Raw genomic sequence first — 15,618 nt, 5'->3', positions numbered from 1 at the left:
ATCTGACTTTTTTTTATATTGATTTTTCATTTTTTAATTTCTAAAATTAAAGATATTTTAAAAATAAGAAAAGACTTACAATGTAATATTAGAAGAAAATCTTGCAAAGTTATGGCCCAAATTTGTATTTTTCCAAAAAATAGTGGTTGGTCAAACGTCAAAAAGGTCAAATGAGATAAAGCGTCTATATTTTATACAAATGGGGTTATGTGATTGTGAGTGATTCTACCCTAACCGCTTGTTTGGATGCGGTTTATAGAGGGTTATGTAGGGGCACATTAGTAATCCTCCACAACTCACCCTTTTTATTTATTTATTTATTTATTTGTGCAAATGGGACTCGTAGCTCAAGGAAGGCTAAGACAAAATAAAAGAAACTAAACTAAGCAAAAAATGCGTTATGGAAATTCCAACAGTATCGCCAAAGAGCAGCGAGATAATATCATTCAGATGATTAGAGAAGAAATGAGATTTCAAATATAGATGAAGAGCCGAACGAACCATCCAATCTACGCACGCATTCCCTTCCCTATATGTGTGCTGAATCTCCACTAACCAACTCCTTTGCAGGATGCATTTAATAGCCATAACAAAGTGGGCAATATGATGGGCAATATGAGGAGCGCACATCCCAGCCGATCTAATGAACCCGAGAACCGCCTCCGAGTCCACCTCCAAAATAATTCTTCTATAACCAAGCTCCCATACATGCTGTGGGCTGATATAGACACCCCATAATTCAGCCAGCACAGCTGAAGCGATTCCTACATTATGCGTGCTCACCTATCTCGCATCGGCATAACGAATTACCCACTTGCACCAGCCAAGCCTGTGTTTCCTCTAGAGGCTCCGTCAGTTCTCAATTTAAGCCAACTAACAGGAGGCCCGATCCGTGAAATCCATTTCCAAACCCGAGCAGGCTTAGGGCCCTTGCTAGCAAATACGGACTGTTGGACAGTGCGGGGCATACTGTAGCACTGGGGCTTCCATACTAGCGGGGCGTATAAAATCATGCTCAAACAACTCCTTATTTTTCCAACCCCTTACGTTTGATTTCAGAGTTAAAGTAATTTTGATTTTGATTTTGATTTTGATTTTGATTTTGATCTTGAAAAAGGACAAATGAGATAATATTATAAATTTGACTTGGAAAACGTGTGTTTTTGTTGTGTAGTGGGTAGAGTTAAAATCAAAATCATGATTCTAAAATCAAACTCTCAATCCAAACGCAGCCTAATCCAACAACCTATACCGAAAATACTCGTCCGTCGCCCATCAAGATAAGCTCTATACCGCCTTAACTCACCCTTTCATAGCTGCAATCCAAACAAGTTAAAATAAATTATATCGGTAGGAACTGATTTATTTTTATGGAAAATGGATCGCGTTTTCTGCTGAGAAAAAGGCTAGCCAGAATCATTATGTGCAATAAAAATACGAATCAACAAGGATCGACAAGAGAATTATTGTTGTTCATGACGATGTTTTTCACCTCTGGTATCTTTTGGCATAAGTTTTCTTGGAATCTCCCTCTAATATCCTTTTCTGTAAATATTTTTCTTTTTGAATATCCTATACCCGATTCTCACAAATGATGAATGCTCATTACATGCTGAGAAAAACAGAATTATTGTGCTTGTTGGTATATTGTGTTCATGATAGGCAGAGAGAAGCCAAAAACTCGAGCTGGGGCTTTGAATGGTTGAATGGGAGAAATTCTTAAACGATTCCGTATGTAGTGAGAAAGAATCATTAGGATTCTTACAATTAGTAATAATTATGTCAATTATTCATGTGATTATAACCTATATATATATATATGTATGTATGTATATATCGTAGAATTCACCACATAGATGATTAAAACAGAAAATATATGCATAGATCATGATCATATTAGTGAATAGCCTCACTAATAACAATTCAAATATTCTTAAATGAGCGCCTGTCTCAACTACGCTCCTCCCCTTTGACATTCCTCCTCTTAGTTTAGAATGGTGTTCAATAATAAGGATGGACCCTTCACACCCCACCCTCAACTTTCAAACATAAATTGAGAACAAGAATAAATTAAAATTAGGTGATAAGGACATCAATACATTTAAGAGGGTGCGTTTGGTTTCAGAGTTAAAGTAACTTTGATTTTAATTGTGGAAAAGGACAAATGATTGTATAATGTGTTGAGTTAAAATTAAAGTTAAAATTTTTGACTTGGAAAATGTGTATTTTTGTTGTATAGTGTGCTGAGTTAAAGTTAAAGTTAAATTTTTTGTGATTTTAACTGCGAAACCAAATGGAGCATTCCTTGAGTGAGTAATTTAAAAGTTCTCAAAACAGTTCAAAAGATCTTCCAAAATTTCCCAAACAAGAGTTTCGGAGGGATTTGTAAACCCTCCCTCTCGGAAACCCTACATTGCAGTTTTTGCTTTCGAGCTGTTTTTAATTTCTACTTTCCTTTTTTATATGAATAAATCTCTTTTTCTTTCTTTTCTTTCCTATTCACTGGTTCACCTACAAAGTTAATCACCTTCTTTTTCAACTACAAGTGATTCTCATAAATTAATAAAAAATAAAAAGTTACATAAAGGATACAAACTAATTCTTCTAACAAGTGTCAAATTTGAACCTTTTTATTAACTCCAAAACAAGGACGTCTAATACTACCCCATACTTCCACCAATCACTTTTATCAAAAAACTGCGTGCTCACTACAAGAAAAACTCCTTTTACAAGCATGATATTTGCTTCCAAAAGTCATTTATTTGCCTCTAAAGGTATTAGAAACAAAATAGTGAATCGTCTCATTTACACGTGTCATTTTAGATCTATAGGGACAAATTAGCAGCAATTAATAAAAGTTACTAACTAGTATTATTTGTATTAATTAAATATGCTTCCGATAAGGATATATAACAACAAATTTTGTTACTAAATTTATTATTTAGGACTATTGTAATTGCCTCTCTAGAGTTTTTTTTTTTAAATAAATGATGGTAATTACATTTGACTACTATCTCTCTCACATCTTTATATTGTGCTTTGAACCCGACTCGAGCCCTTGACCTCTAGCATAGTACTTTTAGTCTCGCTTCTTTACCATTTCACCATAAATATGTCAAACATAATTATTTAAAATTTAAAAAATAATTAATGTGCATATAATATTAAATCAAATATTATGCATATATGTATTGTTAATTTATTGGGGTGGTAAGTTGAAGATTGTTATATTATCCAAAAATTTATGTAATAAATCATATATAAACACAATAGATGAAGTAAGATATACAAAAGAGTACTAGTTTACTATTTTATTTTATACAAAATCTGCATAACGTGATAAGTAAATAAATAAAATATATTTTCTACTTATGTTGAGAGTAATTTGAATATCCTTTAATTTATGTTGAATAAATTATCTATGTGTGGGTAAAAATAATCCATCAAACTTCCAACATTTTATTTACTTACTATTAGGTAAAATTTCATAATTGGAGGCAAATGATAATTAGATTTAGAGGCAATTATATTTTATCTCTAAAAGAATCTATTAGGGACAAATAAGATTGGATTTAGAAGCAATTAAGTCTTTTACTTTCTAAAAAAAATATTTAGTGACAAATTTTCTCTATGTCCCTACTAATATATTTCTAAAAGTTATTCTTTTATGGCAAAAGACTTATTTGTTGCTAATAATTGTGATATAGATTTGTAATTTAGTTAAGTTTTAACTTTAGGTACTTTTAGAGACAATAAAATTCACATAAGAGATATATATTGTATTTGTCTTAAAATGAGAATTTTAGAGGCTAATATTATAATTGCTTCTCATTATTTTTCTCTAATAAGAGTATTTCTTTTAGTGGATGTAGTATACAACTTTAGGTTCCTATCACTATTACATTGATATGATATGGTAAGTCCGAGAATACCAGAATTTAATCTTCACTCTTAGTTAAGATCATCTTAAGATTACGAGAGAAATATCTACTGACAAACGTTGCAAGCGGAAATTAAAGAGAACAGAAGGGTTCGGGCACGTAAGTATTAGAAGCGTACGTTACTTAGCGATGGCACGGGCTAATGAAATTTTAATTCCAAAAGCCGGGTCTAGGAAGATCCTAAAGGCGAGTAGCTTCCAGATTATATATCATGGAGACTGGGACCTGGAAAGATCTAATATCTATTCAGTGGGCAGCCCCAGTGAAATTGGGACGGCTTTGAGTAGCATTGATTTTATAATATATCTACCTTCATTGAAATTATTAAAGAGATTTTTTTCGGTGGATAGAATGATAAGGATTGCTTTGTCTGCCATTATGTCTTTTTCTCATTTTCTTTTTATTCCATTTTTTTCTATAATTAATTCATCTGCATGCGTATATGCTATTCATGTTTCCAGTAACTTGGACATTACAAACATGAACCACGTCATACAATTTTTTCTGAGACAAATTTATGTACTTAAATGATCCTACGCGCAGAAAATTATACCACAATGCTTTTCATAATACGGATTCATATATACGTTTGTTGTCACAATTTATATTTCGTACTTTCTCACATCAAGGGAAACAATTTTAGCGTTGTCATGGACCTAAGAGGGACAACTATAAGAATTTTTCATCAAAAATTGAATAATTAAAGAAATTTTATTAGAGTGTCAAAATTTTAAGTAGGATTACTTCTCCCTTGGATCCATCCCTGCATGGAGGGAAGAGGACACGTAGTCCCGGACCTGATAGAGGAAACCTTAAAACCTGTGGGCTAAGGGCATTGACACTTAGCATGGAACATTAGCAAACGGACAACGAACATATAGCACATAAATACGATATAATATTATATTGCATGTCACTTTTTTTTTTTTGCAATATAATAATATATCCCATGTCACTTAGAGTTGAGGATAAGAACAAAGTCATATATCTATCAACCTAGGTGAGCTTACTGAGATAAAGGTAAGATTTTTGCTTTTCTTTTTGTCAGATAAATCTAATATAAGTCGGCTTAAATTTCTCATCAATATATATATAAACATTGATGTAGAGAAAAACCTTTTATTAGCTAAGTAATAACACAACTCAAACAAGTAATCGCTTTTGCTTTGGTTCTTCTTCTTGTTAAAGGAAATGGGTTCTCTAATGGCAGGCTGGGACTCTCCATTCCGAGACCCTAAATACGGTAAGAATCGCTCTCTCGAGATGGCTTTATACGTATCAATTAATAGGTAGGGTTACATCGTACCCTCTATATATTTTTCCGGTAGAATACGCGAATGAATCGATGACAAATTATCGCCGCAAATCTTTGAATGATTGAGCAGCGGCATATCAGAGGAATCGGTCGTTCACGAAAGAAGAGATAGAAGCTTACTGGAAATCGAAGAAGAAAGTGGAGGAGGAGCTTCGCAAGGCCACTTCTAGCTCGTCCGATGATGTTTCTCAGGTACGTGCTACATATACATATGCGACTCGTTCTCACATCTACGACAGTTTTATTTTAATTTTTTACCCTTATCGAGTTAGTTAGTGAAGCAATATTCGTACTCGGAAATGATTAATATCGCAGGAAGCTGGAACTAAGTATCAGAGATCGAAGTCACCGCCTATGACAAATGATGCCAAGGGAGCCAACTTCACGGAGATGGAAGCAGCGGCTTGGGAGAAGCTTATCAAGACCAATGGCTGGTAATAACAATATTAACAATGTACCGATTAAAATATATGTATATGATAATAATATAACAATAGTATATTTCATCGTAATTTAAAAGAGGTCATATTTTCATTGAAATATAAAAAGGCGTCGCAGTCTTCATGTCGATAATTTTTATCCGTCAATACTTTTATGTGTGTGTAATTTATTAGGTTCTTTAGAGATGTGTAAATAATTATTTATGCGAGAAATTAGACTCTATAAATAAGATTTTTTTTTTCGATAATTTTGAACATTTTTATATATGGATGTTCTTCGTTGTAGGTGGACTAGGAGCAATTGGGCGTTTCTAAATGAACCGCCGGTGGGCGAAGGAACTACCAACAGCTACGCCTCCCAGTTCCACGTGGCCGATCCCAGCCGCTCGAAGCTAAATGACGGCGCTGGGTCGAGCCCATGAGTCTATGCTGGGTCGGATCGTACCTCAGCTCATATATGTACTGATTGTATATGCGTACGTAGAAATATACTCGTACACAGTTCAAAGAGTGTGCAAATCCCATGTGTAAGTTCGGGGTTATCTTCTTCTTCTTAACGCTTTTTGCTTTTTGTATGTAAGAATGGGAAATTGTGGCTGATGAGTTCAATGGGAGTGTCTTAGTTATGTAATTAATTAAAAAATCCTCCCTTTTTTCCTTTATTTATGTGTTCTTTGGGCTTTTCTGCTTTTATGTAAAAAATTAGTCTCGGCCGATACCGAGAAAAGGATATATTATAGGCGTCAAGTCGCATTGCAGATATAGAAGAATATTCATAGACGTTAACAGGTGCAATACAGAAGGGAGGGACGACGTCCCTTGGCAGTGTACATTCGAGGAGAATTTTCATTCAGAGACCGAATGACGAGCTTCGTTGCATTCTTCGAATGGCCCGCGATTTTCACAAAGCAAGCTGTTTTGATCAACTTGCTTCCCCGATTTCAGTTAAACAATGGCGCTATATACACTGGACAAAGGCATATGAAGGTTGGTTTGAACTGAATATTGATGGAGCCTCTAAGGGGATCCAGGACTCGCCGGTGCGGGCGGTCTAATTATTAAATGGCAACTGGATGGGAGGCTTTATGCATAATATTGGCATAGCGTCTTATATGGCAGCGGAACTTTGGGGAGTTCGTGATGGGCTAGAGCTTGCTAGGAATATGGGTTATCAAAGGCTTATCCTCAAGACTGATTCTGCGAGTGTTCGAGATTTAATGGTGGGAGGAAGCGGGTGCCCCTCCCCTTCGTTCATTGCTCTCTGATATTAGAGGATTGCTTGCTAGAGATTGGGAAATGATGCTCCGTCATACCTATCGTGAGGGAAACTACTGTGCTGATTGGCTTGCTCGAAGGGTAATTGCTATGCTTTTGGGTACCTATTACCTCTATTCGATCCCTAATGGATTAGGTTCCATTTAACTAGGGGATATTTCAAGGGCTTTTTCACCCCGCTATTGTACTCTTTAATTTAATTCCTTCGAACTTCCGTCCATTACCCACCAAAAAAAAAAAACAAGAAGAAGGGAGGGACGTCTCTTTGCAGATCCTTACTACATTTCATGAGGCTAGGTAGACAGGTCGTCCATCTCGACAGGTTCGATTGATCCTCTTTTGCTCCGATGACCGAGCTACCATTATCCAATATCACAAAGAAAGTCGTAAAAGTGGAATGACGGTCCTTATTTGGTCCTTCTATGCCCCTTTCGAAGAGAATTTAGAGGATAGAGTATACGGACGAATGTAAAGAGCCTTTCTGAGCAGCAATGTGAGCTTTAATGCTGCGTTTGAATTGTTAGTGAGATTTTAGAATTATGATTTTAATTTTGATTTTAATTTTGATTGTGGAAAAAGATAAATGAGATAGTATTATAAATTTGACTTGGGAAACGTGTATTTTTGTTGTGTAGTGTGTTGAGTTAAAATAAAAATCATGATTCTAAAATCAGTTTAACAATTCAAACTAGGCTTATTCTCTTACCTAATAATTAAAAGTTTCTAAATTTGATTCCCGTAATAAGGCTATTTGTGCCTCTTTATTCGTGTTACACTGTGAATCTTTAAGTACGATATTGAACTTGGGTAGCTTTTGGAGAGAAAGGGATATAGTCGAATGGTTTATACTCTTACCTAATAATCAAGAGGTTCTGGATATGAGAAATACTCGTATTCCTTTATTAGGATATCTATTTTTATGTAGGCTATCAACTTCTTTTATAAACAAAAGAAAAATTGATAATTTTCCAAATCAATAGTTCACTGGATCAGGTGAGAAAATTAACTTCGGGGTAATTTTTATCAAAATTAACTAAGGGTAGGAAATATCTAAAGATGAATTGTGCTGAAATATATTCTTCGCATTCAAGTTTTCTTAATTCTAGTGTTCCAGTGCAGAATGTCACCCTATAATTTTCAAAATTTCATTATCTTTGGGGCCAAGCTACTGGGCCTACTCTTCCATTTCCTCTGTCAGGACAAGATTATGAAATGAATCAACGAGGATATAGTATAATAGTGCATGTCTTTATCTAAAAATTAATAGATTTTAAATTCTATATTAATAATGAGATTATTTATATTATTTTATTAATTATTAAGAATTTTATTTTGGCAAGAGCATCCTTATAATCTAAAAAATAATGAAATGACATTATTGCGCTTTACCAATCAGAACTTTCCACGCAAAAGGGGTAATTATGGCACTTCTGGCATGGTCTTGTTGAAAAAGGCAACCCATCAATTATTATCGCTTCTAATCCAAGATTTTATCAATGCAGATGCACTGAAGCTTCACATATATATTTTATCTGGAACAGTATCCATACTATTTCTATACAATTATATAGAATCAAACACTCTCTCATGATCATCTCACTTTTATTTTTTAAATTATTAATTGCCCATTAATTCTAATTATTTATGACTATGAAAAAAATAGTAATTTTATTAAAGAGAAAACAATACATTTGATACTTTAAATGTTTTTCTATTTTCGTCATTTTTTTATTTTTTCATCATTTAGATCATATATCTTCGAATACTTTTTTATTTCAGTCTTTTTCTTTTTTTCTTGATTCATTTTCATCAAATACCTTCTTTTATGTTTTCGTCCTTTTATCATAGATTTTATTAGAAAAAATTTTAACTTTGATCCTTAACTTTTTAAAATTATTTTTTACCCTAATTCTTTTATTTTGTTCAATGTTTCTTAATATTAAACGTTTTGTTTCTTATACTGCTATGGTTCTACTTCTATAATTCTCTTAAAATGCCCACACGACATTTTTAAATTTGAAAATATTATTATTTTAATTTTAAAAATAAAACAAAATATATCAAAATAATAAAAGAAAGATCGTGAACCTATTCGAGAGAATGAGTAGAGGCTAGCGTTTAAGTCATAGACAATCTTGACAAGGGAGTGGCAATTTACGTTGGGAAAATCAATACTCAAATTTGCAAGTAACAAAATGGAAAAATACAGAAAAAGTAAAGGCGATTGTGGTTAGATAGCCATGAACCACATCTATGAGGTTGATAGTGACACACTGAGCAAGAACATGATAAACCTTGATGCACAGAATGACGTTGCAAACCTTGATGCATAGAATGACGTTGCAAAGTGTAATTGTGGATGGAGGTATATGCCTAAGGTGACCTCTCCTAAGGTGGTGGTACCCGATCCCTCTCAAAATATATTTTGATAGATTTTGTTTTAATTTTGGAATTTTAATAATAATTTTTTTATAAATTTCAAAAATATTGTGTGGAAATTTTTATGGGAATTTGAATGGTAGAAGTATAAGAAACAAAACGTTTAATATGAAGAAAAAAATTGAACAAAAAAGAATTAAAATCAAATAATAACTTTAAAAAGTTGATGGTCAAAGTTAAAATTATCTAATAAAAAATCTGATAAAATGATGAAAATAAAAAAGTAATCAAAAGTATAGGATAAAAACGAATAAAAAAAAGAATTAAAATATAAAAATATTCAAAAGTATAAGATCTAAACGATAAAAAAAAGAACTAAAATAAAAAAGCATTCAAATCTAGAGAATTAAATTTGTAGTTTTTCCTTTAGTAAATAACTTCAACTCCATTATCCCCTCTTATTTCATTCTTTCTCGTCATCCAAGTCTTTTTTTTTTAAGTTGTTGTCATAAATATTCATCATAGTTTACAATTTTTATTAATTTTTATTATGAAAGAGACTCATGAGTTTTATTGAGAATTAAGTACATAAATAAAGGTATACGGTAAATTATAATTACAAGACTTTTAAAAATTCTTTTAAATAAAACTTGCACGTAGCAGTGACGTGCATTTAGCATACATATTATATGTGTATATATATATATATATATTTGGGTTAAAGAAAGAAAATCGGTCTTCATTTTTAATTGGTTTAATAACGTCCACCCCCGCATGACATACAACAACGAAGCCTCCTAATCTAAGCAACCTTCCCTTAGTTGTCAAAGGCATGATCCACCAACCCATAGAAATTAACTATCATAGTGGCACTATGAGTCACAATTCTGGTCCCACGCAAGACAATGATCATCCAACTTAATGAATTCGGTAGCGAATCCGAGCTATGTTCATCACTTACTAACCGAATCTAGAAGATGGCAAAGAAATTTAAGAAAGAACTGCTTCATAACAATTTTGAAATTGCTAGAGAAAATGATGTTTTCCCATATTACGTGATTTAATTATATTTTTCCTTGAAGAGAAAGAATAAGATTTTTTTAGGTTATAAAGGAGGCTAAATAACTAATACAGTGACACGGATAGTCCTACTACTTATTGAACCTGTGACATTTAGATCAACAAGCAAAGATATGTGCTACTGCATTATACCATCATTTAAAGAATTAGCATTGATACACGTAAAATCAATAGAATTCTGAATTTAACTTTTATTCGATGTCTTTTTTACTTTTTTCTTTATCCATTTTTTATTAGATAAGAGTTCATGAATCAGCCAAGGAAGCTGTCAAGATTTTCTTTAAAGGGTTCCAATCGATTAATTTCTACTCTTGCAAAAGTAGTGACCGGCCCCACGCTTGAATCGGTAGGGAGTTAACATCCTTCTGTTCCTCTTCTACGAGGTCATTTTTGTAATTACGCATCCCTACCTTCGTCAATAAATGGGGTCTACCGCGACCAGAATCTTATCACAGGCAGGACGGTATTCCACCACCTTAGACATTGCCCAAGCCATCAATTTGCTTCCGATTCTCTTCATCATCTCCATCAATGGCGGAGAAGAGCAGAATTCTTGTCATCGGCGGGACCGGCTACATCGGGAAGTTCATCGTCGAGGCCAGCGCCAAGGCCAGCCACCCCACCTTTGCCCTGGTTCGTGAGAGCACCCTGTCCGACCCAGCTAAAGCACCGGTTATTGAGAAGTTCAAGAACCTCGGCGTCACTCTGGTCCATGTACGTACATCATCAGCATTTTCATTTGCTACAGGGTATTTGCTGAGGATTCATAGCTAGGTTATCAGTCGGACTACATTAACGGAATTTGCTGAGTTCAAAATGCAATGTGAGTATCCACACGAGAGTAAAAATACAGATAAACTGCAGCGATTATAGAGGTTTCACTGGGGCAAGTGATAATACAGAGTGTTGGCAATATAAAAAGTTGAACGATGTTGTGCTTTTTTTTGCAGGGAGATATGTATGATCATGAGAGTCTAGTGAAGGCGATCAAGCAAGTCGATGTCGTGATATCCACTGTGGGCTCGATGCAGCTCGCAGATCAGACCAAGATCATAGCTGCCATTAAAGAGGCGGGGAATGTCAAGGTAATTAGTTTGTTCATCAACTGCAGAGCCCTTCCTTTTGGAATCAATTACGAGTTAGTCTTGGTCAAAACATTATGTCGGAATTGATTTAGCAGGTCGATTTTGCTTTTCCATCATCGTAGGATCTAAAACAATATATTATGCATCAGATTGTGAGACAAATGAAAAATACGTTTAACGATGAAAACTGATCATCAACATGTAAACAGAGATTTTTCCCGTCGGAGTTCGGGAATGACGTGGACCATGTCAATGCAGTGGAGCCTGCAAAGTCGGCGTTCGCACTCAAGGCCCAGATTCGCCGGGCTGTAGAGGCGGAAGGGATCCCGCACACGTATGTTGCAAGCAACTGTTTTGCCGGTTACTTCATCCCGACATTGGTTCAGCCCGGAGTCACCGCCCCACCTAGAGATAAAGTCATCATCTCAGGAGATGGCAACCCGAAGGGTAAACTTGCCATGCCGGTCCCGTTTTCTTTATGTTCCATTCGAACTTCTCGTATGATAGCGCTGACTTTTTGTAATCTCGCAGCAATCTTCAACAAGGAAGAAGACATCGCGACGTACACCATCAGAGCCGTGGACGACCCTAGAACATTGAACAAGACGCTCCTGCTCCGGCCTCCAAAGAACATTTACTCATTCAATGAGCTCGTCGCCCTCTGGGAGAAGAAAATTGGGAAGACACTCGAGAAGATTTATGTCCCCGAGGAGCAGATCCTGAAGGACATTCAAGGTAAAGAAGCGTTAAAACCGCATACAATTTCCATTTGTTATCATCATTGGTTTTCACTTATGTGAAATATTTTCGCAGAGGCCCCGCTTCCGATCAATATATTCTTGGCTATCAACCACTCGGTCTTTGTGAAGGGGGACCACACCAATTTTGAGATTGATCCTTCTTTTGGGGTCGAGGCATCCGAGCTGTACCCAGACGTGAAGTACACTACAGTTGAAGAATATCTCGACCTATTCGTGTGAGCAGTTGCATACATTTGGTCTGCTTAATTATGAGAGAATCATCTTCCCGTTGTCGTATGGTCTGATAAACACTTTAATGTAATTTGAGAGGCAGAGTGTTTCTTCTTCACCTCCTTATGTTTCTCGGTTGAAGACTTGCAGTTCAATGAGAGTACAAAAATTATATGTAATTATTATGCGTTATAGATCTTTATATATCAGCATTTTCGATCTCCTCCCGACAGAATTATAGAACAAGTGATCATCCAATCCATAGTATGAGGAAGATATTCCGGCCAAAGAAAACACGACTATGATAATAACGTATCATCATAACTGAACAAGCTTATTATGAAATCAAACTTCCATATGCTATACATATATGACCTCGTACTTTCAATTCGACAACAGATCATTTGAGGCACATTTGGCGGTAAAAAATGAGCCAGTGAGGGAGTCAAAAGAGACGATTGCTTCAGCTTATAATCAGTAATCACTGATAAAGGTTTTCACACTGATAAGTTGGTAATAGGCTATTTAAGGCCTATTCAAGGGGCAATCGTATTCTGCTCGTTACGAATCCCGGGAATGTTACAAGGACAGCATTTCCTTTTTGAATGATTCCGGCTGCAGCTGTACCATGGGTTGTATTCCGATAAGAAGCTCTTTCTTCAGTTTGAAAGGAACTAAAGGTCGGAGTTTTTTCATTTCTTGTGGCTTTTAAATTGTCGTGCTGGAGGACTGATCCTTCAAGTCAATCTTCGTGATGTGAGTTTAGGCATCAGGATTTGCAATCCAATGAGATTTGGTCGCGTTTCATTTCACATATGAAGAAATATCAGACTCTTCGTCTTTGATGTATCAAGATTCGTGGCCCTACATCCCAAGTCCATTGCTTACTTTCGCTCGTCTCTGGACCCGAAGCCAGTCCTGCTGTCGGTGCTGGTGAACTCTCAGGTGGAGATGAAGTTGTCGGGCTTTTGGAAATGTATTTCTTCAGATGATCTACCATTTTCCTGGTTGTGATCTCCTCACTCCTCCAATCACCTGCAAAAAGGAAATGATGAGAACTTCGCATCGCTGCACAAATTAAAGCGAGATCCCTATAAGAGGAAAAACATGAGTGATCTTCTCTTACCATGCTTCGCGGACTCGGACAGGTGAATGAGCGTCGGGGTGATGAGCATGAGGAGAGCCCAGAAGACAAAAATCACCACGAACGTCCTTCCGCTCATCGTTTACTGAGAAAAGAAAGGAAAGGAATGGAAACTGGACTGTGCAGCTTCAGGATGTTCCTTTTCCTGAAGGGCATTTAAATTATTGGAAGAATGAGAAGAGGAGGGATATCATCATTGCATCCATTAGCTGGCTATGCGTAGCTAGGCAGATACAGGTCGAGCGGAAGATTACTTCTGTGACGAATTAAGTCGAAAATCAGAATAATGTGATCGATTATACTCCGAGGCTGTACAGTTGTTTGCGAGTTGTTGTAACCACTTGATCATCATTGGTGTATGACTGATCCTTTTCTTAAAAAACAAAAGAATCAAAAGTGAGAATGTTGAGGAGTAAAATGGGATAAATCTCACGTCGGAAAAGAAAAAGAAAATTTATGGTTAATATATGACTTAGGTACCACCACTTATATAGTTTGAGCTTTTAAGTGGAAATGGGCCTGAGCCTGTATAAGCCTAATGGAAATTTAAGATAGTATCAAAGCCTATGGGAAAGATCCTGAGGCGCGTAAGCACAGGTGCCCACACCATGTCAGTGAAGTCCGAATTCGAAAGTAGAAGCCCGGCTCGTAGTCATTGACCCCCCTCGCTCGAGTGTGGAAGAAGAAGTCCACCTTGAGGTAGTTAAGGCCCGAGTCCGGAAGAGATGAGAGACCAGCTCGAGGTAAGTTGTTGAGGGCGGGCAGTTAAGGTTCACGTGACCCGTGTAGGCAAATCATGAGAAAGACCACACGGTGCCATGTGAGGGCAGGTATTGGGAATATAAAAATCGATTGGGAAAAATTAATTCCACATCGGAAACATAAAAAGAAAATAGAATGGTTTATATAAGATTGAATCTCTCAACTTATCAGCTCGAGCTTTTAAGTTGAAAATTGAGTCCAAACTCATGTAAGCCCAGTAGAATTTAAGATGGTATTAAAGCCAGAGTTACGCGTATGCGCGCCTACGTGCGTATGCGTACCCACATCATGCCATGCTCAATATGTCCGAGTGCAGCCAAGAGTGCGCCTCATATTAGTGTCCCCCTCCCCCGAGCACGGAAGATGAATCCGACTCGAGGTCAATTGTTGAGGGCGGGTGTTTAAAGGCACGTGACAACTTGTAGGCAGAAATAGACCACACGTTGCACGTGAGGGCGATTGTTGAGGAGTAAAATGGGATAAATCACACATCAGAAAAGAAAAGGAAAATCTATAGGTTAATATATGACTTGGGTACCATCACTTATAAACTTGGGCTTTTAAGTGAATATGGGTCCAAACTTGTATAAACCCAAATGGAAATTTAAGACAGAACATTTTGTTACAGTTCGGAGGTACTCATGAGCCTGTTCGAATCATTGTCCGATCAAAAATCATTATCTCCAGTTAGAACATTCTGTTCAAAGGGAGGAAGGCCGTTGTTATCGAGATACACCAAGAAAAACAGGCATGGCATTGCTGCCTTTTAACACGTCGATAGAGTTCTCAGTCAGACCGATAACCACAATGATCACAAATCCAAAATAGCAGAACATATATGGAAGTATTGCATACACAAAAGAGCAAGAACAACACCGCTAGTACTTTTCAGGATCCCAAATCGAAATTTTGACACTCGTTTGAGTTCGTAATCTGATTTTAAAATTTTAACTTTAACTTTAACTCCACTCACTACACAACAAAAGTCAATAAGACAATTATTACTTTTTATTTTTCTTCAATTTTTTTAACTATTCAATTTAATTTTTAATAATAAATTATCTCAACTATTCATTACTTTTTCTACAATTAAATAATATAATCATTACTTTTTTTCAACTATTCATTAATTTTTCACATTTTTCTCATAATTCAATATCACAATCATTACAAACCAATTAAAATCAAAACTTAACTCAACTCAACTCTAAAACCAAATACACTGA

The 15,618-nt window shown here is 35.8% G+C and overlaps 3 protein-coding genes across 3 annotated transcripts; 2 read left to right on the top strand and 1 right to left on the bottom strand.

Moving 5' to 3' along the window:
• The first annotated feature begins 5,023 nt into the window (after positions 1-5,023).
• On the top strand, positions 5,024-6,358 carry LOC116212923. The gene is made up of 4 exons (XM_031547678.1): positions 5,024-5,184; positions 5,327-5,448; positions 5,572-5,690; positions 5,983-6,358. Exons 1-4 carry the CDS (start codon positions 5,133-5,135, stop codon positions 6,116-6,118), a joined length of 429 nt encoding a protein of 142 aa, XP_031403538.1. The 5' UTR covers positions 5,024-5,132; the 3' UTR covers positions 6,119-6,358.
• A 4,380-nt stretch (positions 6,359-10,738) lies between these two features.
• Positions 10,739-12,707, top strand: LOC116215542 (phenylcoumaran benzylic ether reductase Betv6-like). The gene is made up of 5 exons (XM_031551283.1): positions 10,739-11,144; positions 11,381-11,515; positions 11,725-11,962; positions 12,047-12,250; positions 12,329-12,707. The coding sequence occupies exons 1-5, from the start codon at positions 10,962-10,964 to the stop codon at positions 12,493-12,495; spliced, it is 927 nt and encodes a 308-aa protein (XP_031407143.1). The 5' UTR covers positions 10,739-10,961; the 3' UTR covers positions 12,496-12,707.
• A 19-nt stretch (positions 12,708-12,726) lies between these two features.
• On the bottom strand, positions 12,727-13,789 carry LOC116215543. The gene is made up of 2 exons (XM_031551285.1): positions 13,613-13,789; positions 12,727-13,521 (listed from the first exon to the last, which is right to left on the bottom strand). The coding sequence occupies exons 1-2, from the start codon at positions 13,707-13,709 to the stop codon at positions 13,313-13,315; spliced, it is 306 nt and encodes a 101-aa protein (XP_031407145.1). The 5' UTR covers positions 13,710-13,789; the 3' UTR covers positions 12,727-13,312.
• Positions 13,790-15,618: the final 1,829 nt, after the last annotated feature.

The sequence above is a fragment of the Punica granatum genome, chromosome 7 (assembly GCF_007655135.1).
Source record: "Punica granatum isolate Tunisia-2019 chromosome 7, ASM765513v2, whole genome shotgun sequence".
Classification (NCBI taxonomy): Eukaryota; Viridiplantae; Streptophyta; class Magnoliopsida; order Myrtales; family Lythraceae; genus Punica; species Punica granatum.
This window is presented reverse-complemented; position numbering and strand designations above follow the sequence as displayed.